At 40.8% G+C, this 22,668-nt stretch overlaps 1 protein-coding gene and 1 non-coding gene across 2 annotated transcripts in view; both read right to left on the bottom strand.

The window, feature by feature from the left end:
• The window catches only part of SNTB1 (syntrophin beta 1), a gene marked incomplete at its 3' end in the record, with an annotated part of 321,501 nt that overhangs the window by 131,735 nt on the left and 167,098 nt on the right, over positions 1 to 22,668 (bottom strand). Inside the window, exon 3 of the mRNA XM_007943433.2 lies at positions 4,453 to 4,660. Coding sequence (XP_007941624.1) covers positions 4,453 to 4,660 — 208 coding nt within the window. The remainder of the gene's footprint in view (positions 1 to 4,452; positions 4,661 to 22,668) is intronic.
• On the bottom strand, positions 21,998 to 22,080 carry TRNAL-UAA. Its single transcript has one exon. It is a non-coding gene; the product is annotated as a tRNA-Leu (tRNA).

The raw sequence follows: 22,668 nt of genomic DNA, 5'->3' as shown, positions 1-22,668 counted from the left end.
ATAATATTATCTATCTGTCTATCTATGCACCTACCTACCTACCTATCTACATTCTTCCCTTTGCACAGTAGTTAGTGCTGGTCCCTAAAAATGACCATGTAAGCTGATATCATACAAAATGATCTTAATAATCAATTGAAAAAACTAAGATTGTTCCATGAGCTTTAAAAAATGTCAAAACATTAAAAACTTATATTACTGTCAGTTATACATGTAGAGGAAAATTTTTAAAACCATACTAAAACTATTTTTTTTTTTTTTAACTAGTTTGCTACCAAGTCAATTCTGACTTGTGGTGAGCCTGTGGGCGTCAGAGTCCAACTCTGCTCCACAAGGTTTTCAATGGGACGTTTTTTGGAAGTAGATTGCCAGGCCTTTCTTCCAAGGCACTACAGGTGGACACAAACCTCCAAACTTTCTGTTAGCAGCCCTAACCATGTGCACCACCCAGGGATTCACACCTAATCACTTCTCCAGAGCCATTCTTCAAGTGCCATCTGCTTCGTGTAGCCCCTTCTCAGGCCATTTCACAGAGAAGAATGTTTTTAATACTAAGTTTTCCTTCTGAGTAGTCTTGAGGAGATTTTCAGGATTTCCTCTGAATAGGATTTTTAAAGGTAAGTTGTTGTTTGTATTGTTTTAATTCATTTAAATGCTGGTTCTCACAACTTGAAATGAAATAAAATCTGTGTAATCTTTTCTTACAGCTATACCGTTACCTACCCACAAACTCAAAGCTTAAAACTATAGGAAAAGACAACACATGCCGATTGAAGGTAAATCACAGCTGAATATATATGGGATCACACTTCATATCTTTACAAATGCCAAGTGAATTCACTGATATTTGTGATATTACAAGAAAGGCACAGTATTAAGGATTTGCCATTCATTGTAACATTTTTCAAAAACCATTCATATGTCTCCACAGTAGGATTCGGTATTAAATGTTTATTCAAAAAAATTCCAGTTTGAATTTGTTCTCCTGGATTTAATCTGTGATCATCTTTTGAGAAGTTTTGAACATGTAGGCAATGAAAGACATTACTGCTCCCAGTGACTGTCCGTGATAAGTCATTATTACTCTTTAGGATACACTACATCACACAACTTAAAGAGGAATCTGTAAGGCTTATCTCAAATCTCATCAAATAACAATACTATTCCAAAAATAAGACTTTTTATGTGTATTTGTCACTGTTCCATGAGAATGCTTCATCATGAACCTACTGAAAATTTGGGATAAGCCAAAGGCATAAACAGGAAACTGACAAGTGAGAACACAGAATCTTTGGAAAAAATGTTTTCACTATCACTAACAATGATGCATTTATCCAAATTTATCCAAACAGTAATGCATTTATGCATAATTTGTTGTAAAGAGATGAAAGAAGAGTAACTTGGAGAGTTGCGACCATCTCCGTTACTTGGAAGATGAAGAGATGTGCATGACAGCCTGCTTTTGACCCTCCAAATCCAGTCTTTACTCTTTCCCACCCTGCCCTGTGCCTGGAACATGGATCTTAACAAAGTGTATCACTTGGGTTCCCTGGCTCTCTGGCTTCCAGCCTGCTTCAGTCACTGGGAGGCACCAGCCACAGATCAGGGGCTACAAAGATTACAGTTCTTAATGAATCACTCTTTTCTACAGCTATGGAGCCCCTGGGTGGTGCGGTTAAGTCCTGGACTACTAATGCAAAGCTTGGCAGTTTGAACCAGTCCACAGGTACCTCAGAAGAAAAGCCTGGTGATCTCTTCACCCTGCATCAGAATTGACTCATTGGCAACTGGTTGGTTGATGGTTTCTACAACTATGAATCTTGTCAGCTCCTTCCTCTTGCCGTCTTAAGTCAAGAGACAGCAGTGGTGTCCTGCTGGTGTTAGCCTCGGGGTGCTTCACCATCTTGTACTGGTTTCTTTTGTCTTGGCCACATCTTAAAAATTGCCCCTTGCATTAAATTGTTTCCATCCAATCCTTCTGAGTGTGCCACCCATTTACTGCCAAACCAAAACTCCACTGCCATCAAGTCAATTCCAACTCATAGCGACCCTTTAAGACAGAGTAGAACTGCCCTATAGGGTTTCTAAGGCTATAAATCTTTACTGAAACAGACAACCTCATCTTTCTCCCACGAAGCAGCTGGTAAATTCGAACCATCCACCTTTTGCTTAATAGCTTTAGCCACTACACCACCAGAGCTGCTTCCATTTACTGCCAGAACCCTGAAATACATTGTTGTTGTTATGTGCCGTCGAGTCGGACTCGACTCATAGAGACCCCTCCTTGGGTTTCCTAGGTGTTATCACTATGGAAGTAGATTGCCCAACCTTCCTTCTAAGGAGTGGCTGGTGGGTTTGAACTACCAGCCTTCTGGTTAGCAGTCAAGTGCCTTAGGTACTATGCTACCAGAGCTCCTCCTGAAATATATAGTATGTGTTTAAATCCATTAAGACCTTAACCAAGTGGGGATACTTCCATCCCAATAATCCCTCTCATTTTCCTCCTATAGTGACTGTAACGACAGGCATATCTCAGAGATATGGCAGTTTGGGTTCCAAGTCACTACAATACAACGAATATCACAAGAAAGCAAGTCACATGAATTTTTTTGGTTTCCCAGTGTATATAAAAGCTAAGCTTATACTATCCTGTAGTCTATTAAGTATGCAGTAGCATTTTGAAAAAGTTTGAAATATTGTGAGAATTGTCAAAATGTGGCACAAGAAACATGAAGTGAGCACACACGGCTGAAAAAATGGCACTGATAGACTTATGTGAAGCAGGGTTACCACAAACATTCCATTTGTATAAAACGCAGTATCTGTGAGGCACAATTAAGTGATAAGCAATAAAACAAAGTAAGTCTGTAACAGGGCAAAAAGCACCTAGTCACTGAAACAGCCATAAGAAAATAAAGTCATTCTTGGAACTGTCAGGGCAAGAGGAGAGGGTTTGACTGAAAATAAAACCAATGAAGTGGACAACGGAGCTGAGTAAGAAGAGTAAGGCCTAGTAATATTTAAATCCCTGGATCCAGCCACACCTGAAGTTTATCTTTGGGCATTTTAGTTACCCGAAATGTTCCATCTCCCTCTTTGCTCAAGCTAAGTTGAGCTGAGTTTTCTGTGACTCACAGCTAGATTCTTGATAGATCTATTAGAAACACCTACATTTGCAAAAGGTACAAAGTAGAGAGTGTCAGAGACTGTGACTTTTACAGCAATACCAACCATCCAGATTTAGGGTTATTTTCATGAAGAACCTGAACACAGAAGGTGCAGAAAGGCAAGCTGTGGCTTGTTTTCATTATGATTCTGGTGCTGCCATGACCTGCACTGTCCTTTTAGTCCTTTGAAATCTTTGAGAGATAGGACAACACCAAGCCAAACAACTCACTTTGTGTTGAACTTTGTGGCTGAGACCCATGCCAGAACTGGTGCAAACAAAGAACAATGGTGGAAAACAGCTGAATCCAAATATTATTTTCAGGTGCCACTTGACTGGGCCTTCTCAGATGACAGGTTTCATTGGCTAGAAAGCTATTATTGCAACGATTACTATTCCCTTTTACTGCCTATTAGAATGTGAGTCACTGGGAGGTCAGATTGTCCCAAAAGCCCAGTGTTGCTGAGCACTCAAGGTCAAGTTCAAGGAACAGGAATCAGGTATAAGGACAATGGCAAAAGCTCAACCCTTTGAAATAAAGAGAAGGGTTAATTCCCAGGAGATGGCAGCAAAGTGAGTTTTACTATCTTCAACATATCATGTGACTTGGGAAAAGAAATCAGAGTGACAGAGTTAATAGACCTGCAGCTGCCGCCCTTCCTGAGGACAGGGACTAAGTTTGTATTCTTCTTTGCACACTCCTCTTGACTGCTGCCTAGCACTGTGCCTCACACAAAGCAGGGGCTTTGTGATGATGACTTACAGGATTTGCTGCTTAAGAATACAGATGGTACATGAAAATACAGTACATGCTCAAGAAATCCTCACTGTTACTATTGCTATTATTTACAAATACGTAATCCAATCATCCCTAAAGTGCCTGTGCTCATCAAAACTCACGCACAACTTTTTTTAAGGAACATCTCAACTTCCTTGCTTGCCAAGGCAACAGCTCAGTTATGAGTTTGAGTTACTTTTCCTGCCCTTCATACAAAGATGTGGGATGCAAACTCTTCATCTACTCACTCATCCATTCATCCACTCAACAGTTAGTGAGCACCTGCACGTGGCAACATCTTTGACTCTATGTAGGGAATCAAAGTTGACTGAGACGAAGCCCCTGTGTAATGCAAAGACCTGTGGCCTATTAGAGATAGACAAGAAATCAAAATAGACTGAATGAGAGAATCAGCCCATGCAATGAGACAAATGACTTCAGTGGTTCCAACAAGTGCCAGGAGATCCCGAGGGAAAATGACTGTTAAGAGAGGGAGAGATTTCCTTACCTTCTCTGCAAGCCAGCCAAGATGCCTGATCTCTCGGCCCCCAGCAAGGCCTGTTTTCCCCAGCTGCTGTCTGACTTCAGCAATTGCTTGGGTCATCAGGTCACTGACATTGGAATGGATGGCACTGAACCAGGCCTGGGCGGTGGCTGAGTCCTTGCTTCTTAAGATCACCGTATGCTTAGCATCTGGAGAGTGGATTTCAAGCTGCCTAGAGAAGTGAACAGAGAAGGGTTAGTAAGTCCCATGGCAGATCATGTATCATCAAGACCTGGGCCACAAAGACACACAAATCCTTGATTCTTTCTTTCAAACTTTTCTAGTTTTGCATAGTTCAGCTTAATGGTCCCATCATTCATTCATTCATCCACAAATATCTATTGGGTGCTCCTCAGGTACCCAGACATTATTGTAGGCACTGGGGATATATCTGTGAATAGCACAGAAAAGCACCTGTTCTCATGGACCATAGAATCCACAGAGAAAAGGCAAATAAGCAAGTGAATAAAATATGGATATAATTTCAAAGAGCTACAATCCTATAAAGAAAAGTGAAGCAAGCAAGAGATTGAGGGGAAGGTAGGAGGATGGGAGAGGGTGACGTAGGAAGACCTTACCATGGAAGTGACCTTTAAGCAGAGAACAGAACTATGGGAAGGACTGGGCTGTGTAAGATCTGGGAGCTCATCACAGGCAGAGAAAACAGTGTTTAGAATAGCCTTGTTGCTGTTGTTGTTCTTAGGTGTCATTGGGTTGATTTTGACTTAGAGTGATCCCTTGTGACAGAGCAGAACTGGTCCATCAAGTGTTCTAGGCTCTGATCTTCACAGAAGCAGACTGCCAGGTCTTTCTTTCTCCCACCGAGCTGCTGGGTAGGTTTGAACTGCCAATCTTTTGATTAGTAGTTGAGCACTTAACCATTGCACCACCAGGGTTACATGGAAAAATTTTAAGGCAGAAGAAAGCTTGACACATCTGCCAATAAGCAAGAACATCCATGTGATCATGATGTCTAACGGGAAAAGTGGTACTGGACAAAGCTGGAGAGATGGCAGGGGCCAGGTCAAGAAGGGCTTGAAGGCCATGGTGAAGGGTTTGGATTTTAGTGTGATAAATGGTTGTGGGCAACCACAGAAGGATTGTGGCTGTGAAGTGATCTAATCTTAATCTGCATTTCTACCATATGGAAAATAGAGTGTAGGGCTAAGTAGGGAGTGTGAAGACCTTCTAGAAGGCAGTTGCAATAAGCAGTCCAGATGAGAGATGATGCTAGTATGGGCTAGAGGGCTGTGGTAGTATGGGAAAAGAAGGTCAGCTTTGGAATATGTTTTCATACAGAGATGCATTTGAGGAATCAAAAAACAAAGTCCATATAAAAAAGCAAAATGTGCAACCACCAAATCACCTGAATAAAGGATGCCTGGTTTACCTATTATTCAACTGATTGGCTTATTAGTAATATCAGATCAAAGCTCTAAAACTACGAGTGGACAGTAATTTGCCCTACCTCTCAGACCACAAAAGATTTTAATAATATAATCATGTCCTTGCTGCTACTGGCAAGAAGTAAACTTATATATTTAGCCACTGCAATCAAGTCAATTCCAACCCACAGTTACCCTCACTGGGTTTCCAAGGCAGTAAATCTTTAGTAGATTGCCCCATCTTCCTTCTGCGGGGTGGCTGGTGGGTTTGAACCACCAACCTTCTGGTTAGCAGTCATATGCCTTAGGCACTGCACAACCACAGTGTTAATCAATTGAGAATCTTTTAGAATCAAAGAAGACCAAAGTTTTCCTTCCTTTGGAACCCTGTCTATGGCCCACTTAATTATCATCTAATCCTCATACCCATGTTGGTAAGGAGTGAATGGACCAAGGAAAGGGTAACATCAGGAAAAGAGATGTATTATCAGTGCAACTTTAAGTTTAAAAAATCAAACCTTATGACAGAACTCAAATTGGATCACCAGAGGTACAGAGTCCAATGTACTGTTCATCATGGTAATAGGAACAAATTCTAGGCAGATAAGCTTTGTTTAAAACTTGTTTTGAAGTAATTTTAGATTCACAGAGAGTAGCAAAAATAGAACAACAGTCACTGTACCCTATTTCCCCCAAGGCTTATACTTTACATATCTATTATATATATTAGTGTGCAATCCCAAGAAAGGTGATCCAACAATATCATTCATATCACACAGCAAGTAAAATTTGCAGAAGGTAAGTAAAAAACAGTTGTAGCACTACATCAACAAGGAACTGCCAGAAATTCAAGCTGGATTCAGAAATGGACATGGAATGAGGGATATCATTGCTAATGTCAGACAGATCCTGGCTGAAAGCAGAAAATATCAGAAAGATGTTTACCTATGTTTTATTGACTATGCAAAGGCATTTGAATGTGTGGACCATAACAAATTATGGATAACATTGTGAAAACTGGAATTCCCGAATACTTAATTGTGTTTATAAGGAACCTATACTAGACCAAGGGGCAGTTGTTTAAATAGAACATGGTTAAAATCAGGAAAGATGTGTGTCAGGGTTGTGTCTTTTCACCACACTTACTCAATCTGTCTGCAGAGCAAATAATCCCAGAAGTTGGACTATATGGAGAAGAATGTTGCCTAAGGATTGGAGGAACACTCATTAGCAAGCTGTGATATGCAGATGACATAACCTTGCTTGCTGAAAGAGGACTTGAAGCATTCACAGATGAAGATCAAAGACTATAGCCTTCAATATGGATTATACCTCAACATGAAGAAAACAAAAATCCTCACAACTGGGCCTATAAGCAGTATCATGGGAAATGGAGAAAAGATTGAAGTTGTCTAGGATTTCATATATTTAAATCCACAATCCATCCATGCCCATGGAAGCAGCAGTCAGAAAATGAAAATCAGTGTTAAGGGCTGAAACAATGAACTCAAAGATAGCAACAATCATGAAGAGGGCACATGACCTGGTGACATTTGCTGTTATACCTAAGGTTGCCATGAGTCACAACCAACTTGATGGCAACTAAGAACAACAATGTGACTGTACCGTTCCATGCCATGTTATCACAGGTGTGGATTTGTCTAACCAGCACCACAATCAAAATAGAGCGATTATATCACTACAAAGATCTCCCTGCTATCTCTTTATAGTCACACTCACTCCTCCCCCTCCACCATGAGGCTTCCCGGCAACACCTAATCTGCTTCCCATCCCGATAAATTGTATACAGATATTTTTTATTTCAGGGAGAGAAAAACCCAAAAGATATATTTTCATTCATGTATACATACACATAAATATCATTCATGCGTTAGAAAGATACAAGAATTTAGGAAATCCGAAACTGAATAAAAATTACTCACCCATTAATTTCTTCGCTACCATGCATTGAGAATGTATTGTATGTCACGCAAACTTTTAAATTCTTTTACATTAAACTCACTGCCATTGAGTTGATTCCGACTCATAGCAACTCCCTTTGGGTTTCTGAAATCTATGGAAGTAGATTGCCCAGTCTTTCTTCCGTGGAGTGGCTGGTGGGTTTGAACCACTGACCTTCTGGTTAGCAGTCAAATGCCTTAGGCACTATGCCACCAGTGCTCCTTCCTATTACATTGTTGTTGTTGTTATGTGCCGTTGAGTCGGCCCGGACTCATAGCGACCCCTCCTTGGGTTTCCAAGGCAGTATCACTACGGAAGTAGGATTGCCCAACCTTCCTTCCGAGGAGTGGCTGGTGGGTTTGAACCGCCAGCCTTCTGGTTAGCAGTCAAGTGCTTTAGCCACTATGCTACCAGAGCTCCCTCCTATTACATTAGTTCATATAATTTTTCTAGCAATCCAAAGGATCCTTGGGTGGTACAGATAGTTATGCCCCTAACTACTTGCTAAAGGGTTGGTGGTTCAAACCCACCCAGAGGCTCCTTTAAAGACATGCCTGGCGATCTGCTTCTGAAAGGTCGCAGTTTAAAAACCATACTGAGCCATTCTACTCTGCACACACGAGGTCACCACGAGTTGGAATTGTCTTGAGAGCAGCTAACATCACAGCAATCCTGTGACTAACATTATTAACCCTGTTTACAGACGAAAAAGTGAAATTTAACAAGACAGAGAAGTAATTTGCCCAAGGCCACAAGATTGGTGACATTGGGATTCAAACCCAGGTTAGTTACTTTCAAAAGTCCATTAATTGAAGTACTGCATTATAATAGCTCTCCTTTAGACTGGATAAAAATTCTGGCTACCACCAGACCTGATAGGATGCAGCTGTACCACTAGGTACTCATCACCAACTTGATGCTTGTAGTAGCCTATTTCTTGGTCTGAGTGGTAATTAATAACCACTTGATACTTGGTACTCATGGGGGCTCAAGCCGAACAGTGTCCTACTTAGCTTCTTAGTTTCCAAATAACAATTTTGCAGACCACTTGCAAGCTAGAACTCCCAATGCAATCTGGCCTTATTAAGGCCCGAGACCAATGTTTTAGAGTGAGTAAACCTGTTTACTCATAAACAAATTGTAGAAAAGAATGATTTAGAAAGTGGGAACATCTCCAGAGGAGTTTTAGCAATAATTAGCATTTCCTTTAAGAAATTTGCAAAACAAGGCTTCTCACTAAGCCTCCAGAGGTATAATTTGATGAAAAGGAATTTTTTAGGACATTTGTCCTCACCCAGAAGAAAAAAAATCTCATACCTCATAGGCACGTCTTAAGTCTTAAACAAACGGGCAGTCTATCTAGTAAATCTAGGGTGAGTTTTCCTTTGTTCCCAAAGTTCTTACTCTTCAGTAAAGTTTCAAACCAGAACAACAAACTAGGATTCTTGAAAAGCGCTCACTCACAAGAGCTCAACTCGCTTTCCAAATTAATCTATCATTATCTATTACCCCAGGGTTTTAAAACCTACAAAAACTTCATCTATGATATTTTCCTTTGAGGACCTGGAATTGTTTTTAAAGAAATGAGACTTGAGAAGCAGCCACTCCCCAGGTATCACACACAAAAAATTGACTTCAACAGAAAAGAAAGAAAGAAAACAGAATATTTTCTTTGTTGGGCTGCCAGCATACTGTCAGAGGAAATAGAGTTGTAAACAGACGTACAGGCTAGTACTGATGTGGGGACCGGCTCTCCCAGGTTTTGACAACATTTATCAGTTTTAATTTTTTAAGTAAAATTTAAATTTAAATACAGCAGAAAGAAAAGTGCACAGGTTGTCACTGAACAGCTTGAATGGATTTTTACAAAGATAAAGCTTATGTAATTAATTACCACTCAGACCAAGAAATAGGCTACTACAAGTGAGAAACTTAGGAGCTCTGGAAGCGTAGCGCCTAAGGCACTTTACTGCTAACCAGAAGGCTGGCGGCTCAAACCCACCAGCCACTCCTCGGAAGGAAGGTTGGGCAATCTACTTCCGTAGTGATACTGCCTCGGAAACTCTAGGAGGGGTTGCTATGAGTCAGGTCTGACTCCACAGTATATAACAACAACAACAGTGAGAAACTTGCCCTGGAATCCAGATTTCTGGGTCCTGTGGAGTTGAGGTGACCCACCCAGGCCATTTGCTCTTAGGTATCCATTTGAACCTTGAAGCTGAAAAGTCACCTTTAGTCAAACAGCAGTCTAGATAAAATAGACCATTTTGCCTTGAGTGGTGTGCTCTTCTGAAGAATTCCATCTCCCTCGGAGACTCAGCCTGGAAGCTATGTTTAGGGTAAATAAGTAATTACTTTGTTTTCAAGACAATTCTATATGAACTTCTTCCTGACCATGAATTGTTAATCATTTCCATTAAGACCCTTTTCCCATGGTAGTACTCATAAGATTTGATATAAGAATTTCAGAAGTTCTCACCTTTGGAACATTTTGACGATTCTGTTGAAAAGTTTCAAAACAGAGTGTAAAGTTCTCAAAAGTTTATTTGACGATTCTGTTGAAAAGTTACTCCAATTTGCAACTTGTACTTCAATCTTCAATCATTTTCTATTATTAGCTGACTATGATTTTTGTCTTACAGGCATCCCAGATGCCCTCCTTGTACTCCTTTCCAGTTACTACCTCCCACAATAACCATTAGCAGGATTCCTCTCTCCATGAATTACTTTTCCCTGTGGCAAAATAGGTGAGGTTTTGTTTGTTTTTGCTGCTGTTGTTGCCTGGGGTGTAGGGGGCATTTGGGACTACAGTCATTCTTTGGTTTGTCTGGGAGATTGCTTCCAGGACCGACCCCCCCTCCCCCCCCAAAAAAAATCTGTGGATGCTCAATCCCTTATGTAAAATGTTGTAGTATTTGCATATAAACCTACTTTACGTCATCTTTAGATTACTTGTAATACCTAATACAACACAACTGCTATGTAAATAGCACTATACACTCCCTCTAACCTTTGAGGGATTGCTTTGACCAGTTAATTGCTTTTTTTTGTTTGTTTGTTTTCCCCCATTTTCCATCTTCTGTTGGTTTAATACAGGACACAAAATACACAGTTATGAGGGCCGACTGTGTTTTTAAGGCAAAGTTTAAATACATGGTGCTGACTCCATCCAGAGGCCCTGGGGCAGACAGACCAGGCGAGGCTTCGGAAGGCCACAGCCTTGAAAACCCAATGGAGCAATTCTGCTCCGCACACATGGGGTCGCACACATGGGGTCGCCGGGAATTGGAACAGACTCAATAGCAAATTACAACAACATGCTTTTACAGCCACGGGTCTCAAAGGGTGGCCCACAAGCACCATCGGCAGCACCAGGGAATTTGTTAGAATACAATTTTCTGTTCTCACTGTCTCACCCTCTGAAAAAAAAAAAAGAACCAGTTGTTGCCTTAGAGTCAATTCCGACTCATGATAACCCTTCAGGCTCCTTAGGGATTTAATGGCTGTGCTCCTCCCTAAGTAGATTGCCAGGCCTCTTAAATTAGTTGTTGTTGTTGTTATGTGCCCTTGAGTCAACCCAACTCATAGCGACCCTTTCTTGGGTTTCTGAGGAGCTCTGGTAGCATACTGGCTTAAACACTTGCCTGCTAACCAGACAGCTGGCGGTTCAAACCCACCAGCCACTCCTCGGAAGGAAGGTTGGGCAATCCTACTTCCGTAGTGATACTGCCTCGGAAACCCAAGGAGGGGTCGCTATGAGTCAGGGCTGACTCGAAGGCACATAACAACAACAACAACAACAAATCCTACGGAAGTAAATCGCCCAAACTTCCTTCCTTGGAGTGGCTGGTGGGTTTGAACCACCAGCCTTCTGGTTAGTGGGTCAAGTGCCTTAGGCACTTTGCTACCAGAGCGAGAACAAATGGATTTCATCACCACCAGGGATCTGTGTTCTCACCCAAGGCAAAGTGAATTAGGAACCATCACCACCAGGGATCTGTGTTCTCACCCAAGGCAAAGTGAATTAGGAACTCTGGGGTGGGACCCAACCACAGCCCGACAGGCCAATCTGATGCAAATCAGAGAAGTGTTGCTTGCAATCTGTAAGAAAAAGCCCCGAGCTTGGTTGTTTGGCAGGCTCCCCAAGGGGCTGGAAGTAGACCTGCCTAGCAGCACTTTCCCCCATCAGTCCTCAAGGAAAGAACCCTGAGACCACAAGAGAGAGGCCTGTTACTTTTTGTGGATTTTTATAGCTTTTAAAAAAGCAACAGAGATTCTCAACCAAAAGTATTCTTCAGAAGTCTTTGAATAGGTTGTTTTTAAATCATTTAATTAAAGACAGACGCTGGGCCCCTCCTATCCAGAGCTATTAAGGAAGAATCTTCAGAGGTTGAGCCCCGCCCATGGTTAAACATTCCACAAGTTATATAGACTAAGGACCATGGCAAACCTCTCTGAGTCCCAACCTGAGCCCCCTACAGAGCTATGCCTCTAGGTCATTTTCAGCAGGAAGGCAAGACACACTAAGGCTCTAGGAGAGTGTGCTCTCTATGGCTACTTCAGAAATTCTCAATACTAAGTGGTGTAAACCATCAAACATTTATTATATCATAATTTCTGTGGGTCAGGAATCTGGGAGTGGCTTAGCTTAGTTTTGGCTCAAGATCTCTTTGAGGATGTCAGCAGGGGCTGTGGTCATCTGAAGGCTTGGTGGATTGAGGATCCACTTCTAAGATGTTCACTCTCATGGCTGTTGGCAGGAGGCCACAGTCTCCCACCACCTGGAACTCTCCATAGGCTGCCTGGGTGTCTTCAAGATGTGAAGGTGGTTTCCCTCAAAGCAAGAAGGAATCACTATGCCTTTATGACCTGTCTCTGAAGTTACATGAGATCACTTAGATTAATTATTTTTGTTAGAGTAAGTCACAACATCTAATTCACACTCAAAGGAGGAGAAGTAGGCTTTATCTCTTGAAAGGAAGAGTATCAAAGGCATAGCTTAAAGCCACCCCTGAGAGGTTTTGGATGAGGCAAGGTTCTGGAAAGAGGCTGTTTCCAATTACTGTTGCTGTTAGTTGCTGCTAAGTCAACTCCGGCTCATTGGTGTGCTATAGAACTGATAGTAGGAGTGAGTCATTGTTGTGGCTACTGTGTATTTGAGAGCTTTCTAGCCTATGGAGCTCATCTGCCAGCACTATATTGGACAATATTCTGGATCCAGAGGGTTTTCATTGGCTAACTGGGGAAGTAGATAGCCAGGTCTTTCTTCCTAGTCTGTTTTAGTCTGGAAGCTACACTGAAACCTGTCCACTATGGGTTAGCCTGCTGGTATTTCCAATTGTAGAAGGGAGCATTTTGAGGGCCTTGAACCAAAAGCCCATGGGAAACTCGCAGATTAGGGTGAAGAGGGAGAAGACCACTTCTTTTACTAAGGGTCAGCTTCAGATTATAAGGGACAGGCACTGGACTCAAGATAGGGATCAGATGATAACAGAACTATGAGAAAAGTGCCAATTAGGAGTGGACAGTAGTGCCTAAGGCACTTGACTGGTAACCAGAAGGCTGGTGGTTCAAACCCACCAGCCACTCCTCGGAAGGAAGATGGGGCAATCGACTTCCATAATGATACTGCTTCGGAAACCCAAGGAGGGGTCTCTATGAGTCGGGTCCGACTCAATGGCACACAACAACAACAGGAGTGGACAGAAGACTTCATTAATAAGATATGGGAGCAGCATAAAACTATCAGAAATGATGGTGAATTAAACAACACTGGCTGGCCATGGCAAGAATTGGGATGTGAAAGATGCCATTTATTTGTGGACTGGATAAATGAAGGAATTCAGTGATTTAAATAGTTTCTTCCTTATCCCTAATAAAAATCAAAGGGGAAGAAGAAAGAAGAGGGGTATGACCCTGTTCTCTTAATACCAGGGAACTCTACTATCTACACCAAACTGTAAGGACCTGGTAGCACTAATGTCCGAAAACCTAATTCCAGGGCACTGTTGTATTTCTTAATGCACGCTTAGTAAAAAGACACGGCATATATAACAAAACAAAAATCCTAGTCAATCTCTTTGGTTACAAAACAGAAACAGTTATTTCTTCACACATGCACATAAAGATAGGACAGCCCATTAGCAAGTATTCCAGAATAATTACAAGGTGTCTTGCATGGTGCTGTATACTGTAGGAGTAAGTGGAGTACATAGCCTCTGTCCCCAAGAAGCTCACCATGTATAGTAGGTTGAAAGGTGTCCCTCTAAATTTCATATCCCTGAACCTCAAAATGTGACTTTATTTGGAAATATGGTCTTTGCAGATGTTATTAAGGTAAATATTGACATTAAATGGTATTGGATTAGAACCAAAAAACCAACCAAACTCACTGCCATCAAGTGGTTCCCCTCCAACTATGACTCATAGCAACCCCTTCTTGGGTTTCTGAGGCAACAGCTCTACAGAAGTAGATTGCCCAGTCGTCCTCTCAATTAGAGTGAGTAGGCCCTAAATCCAATGAAAGGGTCCTCATAAAGGACAAAAAAGGACACATGGAGGGATGAAGGGGATGTGAAGATTGAGACAGCTATTGAAGTGATGGAACTTCAAGCCAAGGATGCCAAACATTGCTTACTACCACCAGAAGCTAGGAGAAAGGTATGGGATGGTCTCTCCCTCAAACATTCCAAAAGGAACCACTCTGCTGAAACCTTGATTTCAGAATTCTGGCCTTCAGAACTGTGAGAGAATAAACTTCTGTGTATTAAGCCACCTACTTCGTAGTGCTTTGTCCCAGTAACTCAAAGTCGATTCTGACTCACAGTGGCCCTCTTTGGGTTTCTGAGGTGGTAAATCTTTATGGAAGTAGATTGCCCAGTCTTCCACGGAGTGGCTGGTGGGTTTGAACTGCCAACCTTCTGGGCAACAGTCAAATGCCTTAGGCATTCCATCACCGTAACTCCTTATGTCATGGTAGCTCTAGGAAACTAATACACCATTACATAAGAGCTGAAACCTGTAAGGCTTTACCACAGTAAAATGGCTTAACTAAAGTCAGGCCTGAGCTCCATTCTAGTTCTTGCTGAGAATTTACTCTTCAACATGGAATGAAGATTACAGGGAGGGAATTGTTTTTAATTTGTTGTCAGGCTAAGGAGGGAAAAGGAATGGTCCCTTGAAAGTCTTGATGCCAGCTGACTTAATCACATAACCAAAGATTTCCCATGGAACCTTCAAACCCTTAGGCAGATTTCAGTACCTAATAAAAACAATATTTTTCATGTACTAAAGGAAAGGTCTTGACACAAGATTCTTATCAGATGTCCCCTCAGCAGCCCTCAGGAAATGTGGCCTGACATCAAGGACATAATACATGAAAAAATAAAAAGCTTATTAAAAAGACAGGAAAGCACAAAATGGATGTTAGAAGAGACTTTGAAACTTGCTCTTGAATGTGGAATAGCAAAAGCAAATGGAAGAAATGAAGTAGGAGAGATGAACAGAAAATTTCAAAGAGCAGCTGGAGAAGATAAAATATTATAATGAAATGAGCAAAGACCTGGAATTAGAAAAACAAAAGGGAAGAACAGGCCTGAACCTCATTCTAGTGCTTGCTGACAACTTAATCTTCAACACGGAAGCATTTCTCAAGCTGAAAGAACTGAAGAAAAAATTCAAGTCTTGAGTTGTAATTCTGAAGGATTCTATTGGCAAAATATTGAACAATGCAGAAAACATTGGAGAAAAAAAAAAAAAAGATGGAAAGAATATAGTCACTGTCCCAAAAAGAATTGATCAACATTGAACCATTTCAGAAGGTAGCATATGATCAAGAACTGATGAAGTCCAAACTCCACTGATGAAAATCAAGCCTCCAGGAACTGATGGAATATAAATTGAGATGTTCTAACAAACAGATGGGAACTCTGGTGGTGTAGTGCCTAAAGCATTTGACTGCTAACTAAAAGGATGGCAGCTCAAACACACCAGCCACTCCTTGGAAGGAAGATTGGACAAGCTACTTCTGTAGAGATACCACCTGGGAAACCCAAGGAAGGGGTCACCATGAGTCTGAAATGACTCAACGGCAATCAGTTGTTGTTGTTGTTCAACAAACGGATGTGATGCTGGAGTGCTCACCTGTCTATGCCAAAAAATTTGGAAGACAGCTACCTGGTCAACAGACTGGAAAAATTTTGTGCCTGTTCTAAAGAAAGGTAATGCAAAGAATGTGGAAATTATTGAACAATATCATTATCACATGCAAGGAAAATTTTGATGCAGATAATTCAGTAACACTTGTAACAGTACATAGATAGAGAACTGCCAGAAATTCAAGCAAGATTTAGAAGAGGGCATGGAATGAAGGATATCACTGCTGATGTCTTGATAATCTTGGCTGAAACAGAGAATCCCAGAAAGATGTTTTTACCTTTGTTTTATTGACTATGCAAAGGCATTCAACTGTGTGGATCATAACAAACTATGATAACATTTAGAAGAATGGGAATTCCAGATGACTTAATTGTGCTCATGCAGAACCTGTACACAGACCCAGAAGCAGTCTTTCAAACAGAACAAGGAGATACTGTATAGTTTACAATTAGGAAAGGAGTGCATCGGGGTTGTGTCCTTTCACCATACTTATTCAATCTGTACACTAGGCAAATAATCGGAGAAGCTGGACTATATGATGAAGAATGTGGCATCAGGATTGGAGGAAAACTCATTAACAACCTGCAATATACAGATGACACACCCTTGCTTGCTGAAAGCAAAGAGGACTTTTGAGCACTTACTGATGAAGATCAAAGACTATAGTCTTCAGTATGGATTACAGCTCAACATAAAGAAAACAAAAGTCCTCACAACTGGACCAATAAGACACATCACGATAAACTGAAAAGACTGAAGTCGTCAAGGATTTCATTTCACTTGCACCCACAATCAATGCCTATGGAAGCAACATATTGCATTGGGTAAATAAATCTGCAGCAAAAGACCTCTTTAAAGTGTTTTAAAGCAAAGATGTCACTTTGAGGACTAAGGTACACCTAACTCAAGCCATGATATTTTCAGTCACGTCACATACATGTGAAAGCTGGACAATGAATAAGGAAGGGTGAAGAAGAATTGATGCCTTTGAATTCTGGTGTTGGTGATGAATACTGAATATACCATGACTGCCAGGAAAATGAACACATCTGTCTTGAAGACGTTTGGCAAGAATGCTCCTTAGAAAGAAGGATGGCAAGACTTCGTCATATGTACTTTGGACATGTTATCAGGAGGGACCAGACCCAGGAGAAGGACATCATGCTCAGTAAAGTGTCAGTGAAAAAGAGGAAGACCTTCAGCTGGATGGACTGACACAGTGGCTGCAACCATGAGCACGAACCTAACAATTGTGAGGATGGCGCAGGACCAGGCAGTATGTATACTGTTGTCCACAGGGGCGTTATGAGTCAGAACTGACTCAATGGTACTGAACAACGAACAAGAATAATTGCCTGTGTAACCCCCTTAGGTACATATGCAAATTGACCAATGCAAATATGCACACTGCTGTTTCTAAACAATCAACGTAAAGTCCCCCAGCCCCTCAGGTTGTTCTGCTCCCTGGTCTTGCACCTTCTAATCAGAATATTTCACTTACTTCCTGGTTTGTACCTGGTATCTGTCCCCAGGAAGCAGCCACCCCTTTGGAGTTGTTGGTCTTCACTCTATGTCTCCCTGTTCAAATGTTTCTTATGCTTTTAATAAATCTGTTTCACTTTAATAGTTTGAAGTTCTATACTAGGAAACCAAGCAACTATCTTCTTGTGCATAGCTGAATGGGGACCACATTAATGTTTAAAATATATGGAGGTTTACAGTGAATGTAAGACATAGATCACCTAAACACTGTAGTCATGTTATCAGGAGGTATGCTCCCATTTCAACTCTTTTTAAACAGTTTTCTTGCAAAAAAGAAAAAAAAAAAATTCTTACTCCCACCAACAGTCACTTCTATAGCTCAGAAAGAAAAAGGGAATTCTTCTGATACGAGTTGACAAACATAAAACATCCTGAAGCCTGCTGGCCAGTAGTAGGCACACCCTCAGTAAATGAGAGAGCTGGCAACACTGCTTGGGGTAAAGACAGTTCCTTGCTAACTGATGAGTCCTAGATTTCTGGAACCGGTGAAGAGGAGGGAGGAGAGAAGTAAAGGAGCAATGAGCTCAGGACGGCTGATTGGAGCTATTTCCAGCCGGCCAGTCTTATAACTCTTATTTTGTTCCCCAGTTGAACTGACCACTGCTTGATGAATTGTGTTTATCTGTAGTTCAGCGATAAAGTTCTCTTTTTAATTCCCTGCTGAATAGAAATATTTAGGGCAATGCCACAGCTGTGTTTATTCTCACACTCCACCACAGTTATGTAAATACTGCCTATGGAACTATTTCTGATAAAGGCCCATACCAGCCCTGTGGAATTAGACGCTCTTCCTAGATGTCTGCCAAGATGAGCAGTTTCGACCCAGCTTGGCACAGCATATGAATGATATCACGGCTTTTCAGAGATCATTTGGCATACCTGACAATAAAAGAGTAATTTCTTCCCCTCCAGCTTTCTCAAAGGCTTCCAGGGAGCCAAGTAGTATTTCCCAGCATCCTCTGCTTCCCCTGTCTAGAAGACATGACGCTGACCATAAAACCTGAAGTTTCCTAACACAAAAATTAATAAATAAAACCTAACTTGCAACCTGGCAACAAAGGTTTCCAGTGACCTTTCCCCTGCAAAATGAAGCCAGAGAAAGCACAGGTGAAGGTAGACAGGAGGATGGGGCCTGCTGGCTTTCAGCACCCATAGCAAGTGGAGCAAACCAAAACCACATGGTCATTTCTGTCACTTCTAGTTCCACAAATCTGTGACTCCTATCCCTGATTAAAAAATCGTCATCTTTGTCATGTGCCTTTGAGTTGGATCTGACTCATAGTGACCCTCCTTGGGTTTCCGAGGCTACCAGTATCACTACAGAAGTAGATTGTCCAACCTTCCTTCTGAGGAGTGGCTGATGGGTTTGAACCACCAGCCTTCTGGTTAGCAGTCAAGTGCCTTAGGCACTATGCTACCAGAGCTCCCTGATTAAAAACAATACACCCCAACAAAAAATATACAGGTATTATGGGTTGAACTGTGTCCCCCAAAATAATGTGCTGGAATCTCAACCCTTATATACCTGAGGATATAATGTACTGTAATGTAATCCCTTTCCATAACATCATCTAATGTTACAGTAAGGAGGTCATAGCAGTGAAGGGTGCCCTCATTACTGCTGAATTATCTAGAGAAGACCAGACATAGAGACAAGCAGGCACAGACATGGGGAAGACTGAGGCCATGTGTGAAGATTGCCAAGGGAACGGAGGACCGCCACAGCTACAGAAGTTGAGACAAAGACCTTCCCCAGCAGATGGAGAGCAGGCCTGCGCCTTGAGACAGTACCTTGAATTCAGACTTCTAGCCTCCTAAACTGTGAGAAAACAAATTTCCTCTTCTTTCTTTCTTTTTTTTTTAAAAGCCATCCATGTGTGGTATTTCTGTTACAAAAACACTAGTGAACTCAGACAACAGCATACTATTAACAGTGGTTATCCCTAGAGAGTTATTTTGATTTCCACCTTTTTGTTTTTCTATTATTTTCCAAATATCTGCAGTGTAATTGGGAAATAAACCAGAAAACAATTTTTAAGATAAAAAAAAGGATGTTTGCAAACCTTTGCAATAATGTCATTAGTGAAAAAGTTCACTGAAAGTTTTATGAGAAAGAGAAAAAATTGGATCTTTTTTTTTTTTTCTTTTTTAACTTATGTATTTTGGGGCTCTTTCATTAGATGCATAGGTATTTATTATTGTATGGCCTCTTGTCCAATCAATCCTTTAATCATTACATAATGTCCTTCCTTGCCTTTTATGGTAATTTTTGTTTTAAAGTCAATTTGATCAGAAATTAGTATTGCCACTCCTGCTCTTTTATGGTTGCCATTTGCTTGATATATCTTTTCCCAACTTTAATTTTTAGTCTATTTTGTCTTTGTAAGGTGTGTCTCTTGTAGACAGCATATTGATAGGTTATGTTGTCTTATCCAGTCTCAAGTGGTGCATTTAATCCATTGACATTCAGTGTAATTATCTACAAGTATGAATTTGTTGCTATCATTTTGTTACATGTTTTTTCATGGTGTTGCTGATTTCTTTGCTCCATATAATTTTCTGTGCTAAGCTTGTTTTGCTTATGAATCATGTTATTACTTCCTTCGTTACTACTGTTTTAGTATTTTCTAAATATCTTTGCTTGTCCTCTTTTTAATTTTGATGTAAAGGTTTATCATTTTTCTTTGAGGTTACCTTGTGATTTATCATTTTCTTCCCAAGTTTAGAACAGTCCATTCTATCTTGCAGTTGTCTTGACTTCCTCACCATTTAAAAGTTCGGTAGCTGTAGAAGTTTTTCCTTATTTCTGGTTTGTAGTTGTCCTCAGTTGCCAATTGATGTCTCTGGTTCCCTGTTTACAATCTTTAAGCTTATTTACTTTGGATACTTCCATAGCTGTGTTGGTTTCTGGGTTATGTCATCATGTGTGTTAATGGTCAGTTGTTGTTTGCTGTTGTTGGTTCTCTGTCGAAAGGACTCCCTTTAGCATCTCTTGTAAGGTTGGTCTGATTTTAACAAATTCCCTTAATTTCTGCTTATCTGGAAATGTCCTAATTTTACTATCATATTTGAGAGACCATTTTGCTGGGTATATAATTCTTGGCTGGAAATTTTTCCTTCAGCGTTTTACATATACCATCCCATTTTGCCTTCTCGCCTGCATGGTTTCTGCCGAGAAATCTGAGCTTAGCCTTATTGGTTGCCCTTTGTAGGCCACTTTTCATTTTTCCCATGCTGCTTTCAGGATTCTTTCTTTGTCTTTGGTTTTGGTGAGTTTTATGATAATATGTCTTGGTGATTTTCTTTTGGGGTCTATGCTGTTTGGGATTCATTGGACTTCTTGAATGGATATATTCTCATCTTTCATATCAGGGAAATGCTCTTCCAACAAATCTTGAACAATTTTCTTAGTGGTTTTATTTGTCTCTTCCTGTTCTGGAATACCAATTACACATAAGTCATTCCTTTTGATCTTATCCCACATTAACTTTAGGCTTTCTTCATTTGGTTTTGATCTTTTTCCTGATTGATCCCTTTCCAAAGAAGTATTGAGGTATTTGTCTTTAATCTCACTAATTCTATCTTCCATTGATTCAATTCTATTCCTTTGCCAATTCAATGTGTTTTCTATTTCTGAAAACTTAGTATTAACCTTCTGGCTTTCTATCTGTAGATTTTGTATCATTTCTAATTTTTCATTTATTTTATTATTTTGTTCCTGTATTGTCTTCTGAAATTGTTCTAAGATTTTCTGTGTTCTCCTCAATTTTGTCAGTCTTTTCCTTGATCTGTCTCTCATTTCATTGAAGGGACCTAAATATAATTCTTTTGAATTCCTTTTCAGGGAGTACCAATGCCGCCTCTTCCTCAAGGGTGTGTTCTGGTTCTGTATCTTGGTCCCTTGTTTTTACTGCTTTATCTTGTTTCTTTGTGTGGACTGGGATGGTCTGTTGTCTCTGAGACATTGTTACGTTTTTATGTTTATATTTAATTGGTGATTGTATATTGGAGCAATTCACCCAAACTTTTCATTTTCTTTGTTTTGTTTGTATGTTATTTGAGTAAGCAGGGTACTGTGCTCCTCTATTCACTAGTTGGCAGCACTTTTATGCACTCACCACCTGTCTCCTTTTCCAGTTGTCAGCCTCCTGTATATCCATGCTGTCCTTGGCAAGCAGAGCCTATTCTTAGGTCCCTGGAATTTGAATGAGAGTACTGTTGCTTTAAATATCCAAAACGGCCACCACTTGTAAACATTCAAAATGGCTATGTCCTACAGATAGCCAGAAGTCCACAGCTCAATTTATCTCCTTCTTTGCTGTTTCCTTTTCAGTCATGAGCCACTAGCACTGTCATCCATGTAGCCCTTGGCAAGCAGGGCCAATTTTTACGTAAATTCTCAGGTCCTATCACCACTTGGAAATATTTAGGCTGTCTATGCTGTCAGGAAAGAAAATACCAACTACCAGGAGTGGGGTTCGAACCCACGCGGACATATGTCCATTGGATCTTAAGTCCAACGCCTTAACCACTCAGCCATCCTGGTACTCTGGTAGCATAGTGGCTAAAGCACTTGACTGCTAACCAGAAGGCTGGCGGTACAAACCCACCAGCCACTCCTCAGAAGGAAGGTTGGGCAATCCTACTTCCTCAGTGATACTGCCTCAGAAACCCAAGGAGGGGTCGCTAAGAGTCGGGGCCGACTAGACGGCATATAACAACAACAACAACAACAAATGCTGTCAGGACAGCTGACAATCCGCAGCTCCATTTGTCTCCTTATTCACTCTTTTCATTCAGGTTCTCCTATTAGTTGATGTGTAGTCCACTTCTGTATCCTTCCTTTCAAAGCTCAGGGATCTTGGATTATCTTCTGTATCTTTGTCAACTGGTTTCTCTTTTCTTTGTTGAATAGGGTCTGTGTAGCTTGTATGCCTATTCTGCCATCTTAAAAGAAGTCAAAATTGGATTCTTTTTAAAAGTCTAAAATTGGTTGTAACTAAAAGACTTTCAAAGATAGAGATAAAAAGATGGGTAGTAGAAGGAAGGAAATAATCAAGATTCGAGCAGAAATCAATGAAACAGAACATAGAAGGGCTATAGAAAAAATCAACAAGACCAGAAGTTGGTTTTT

Source organism: Orycteropus afer, unplaced genomic scaffold (assembly GCF_000298275.1).
Source record: "Orycteropus afer afer isolate SDZICR_OR568_19922 unplaced genomic scaffold, OryAfe1.0 scaffold00106, whole genome shotgun sequence".
Lineage (NCBI taxonomy): Eukaryota > Metazoa > Chordata > Mammalia > Tubulidentata > Orycteropodidae > Orycteropus > Orycteropus afer.
This window is presented reverse-complemented; position numbering and strand designations above follow the sequence as displayed.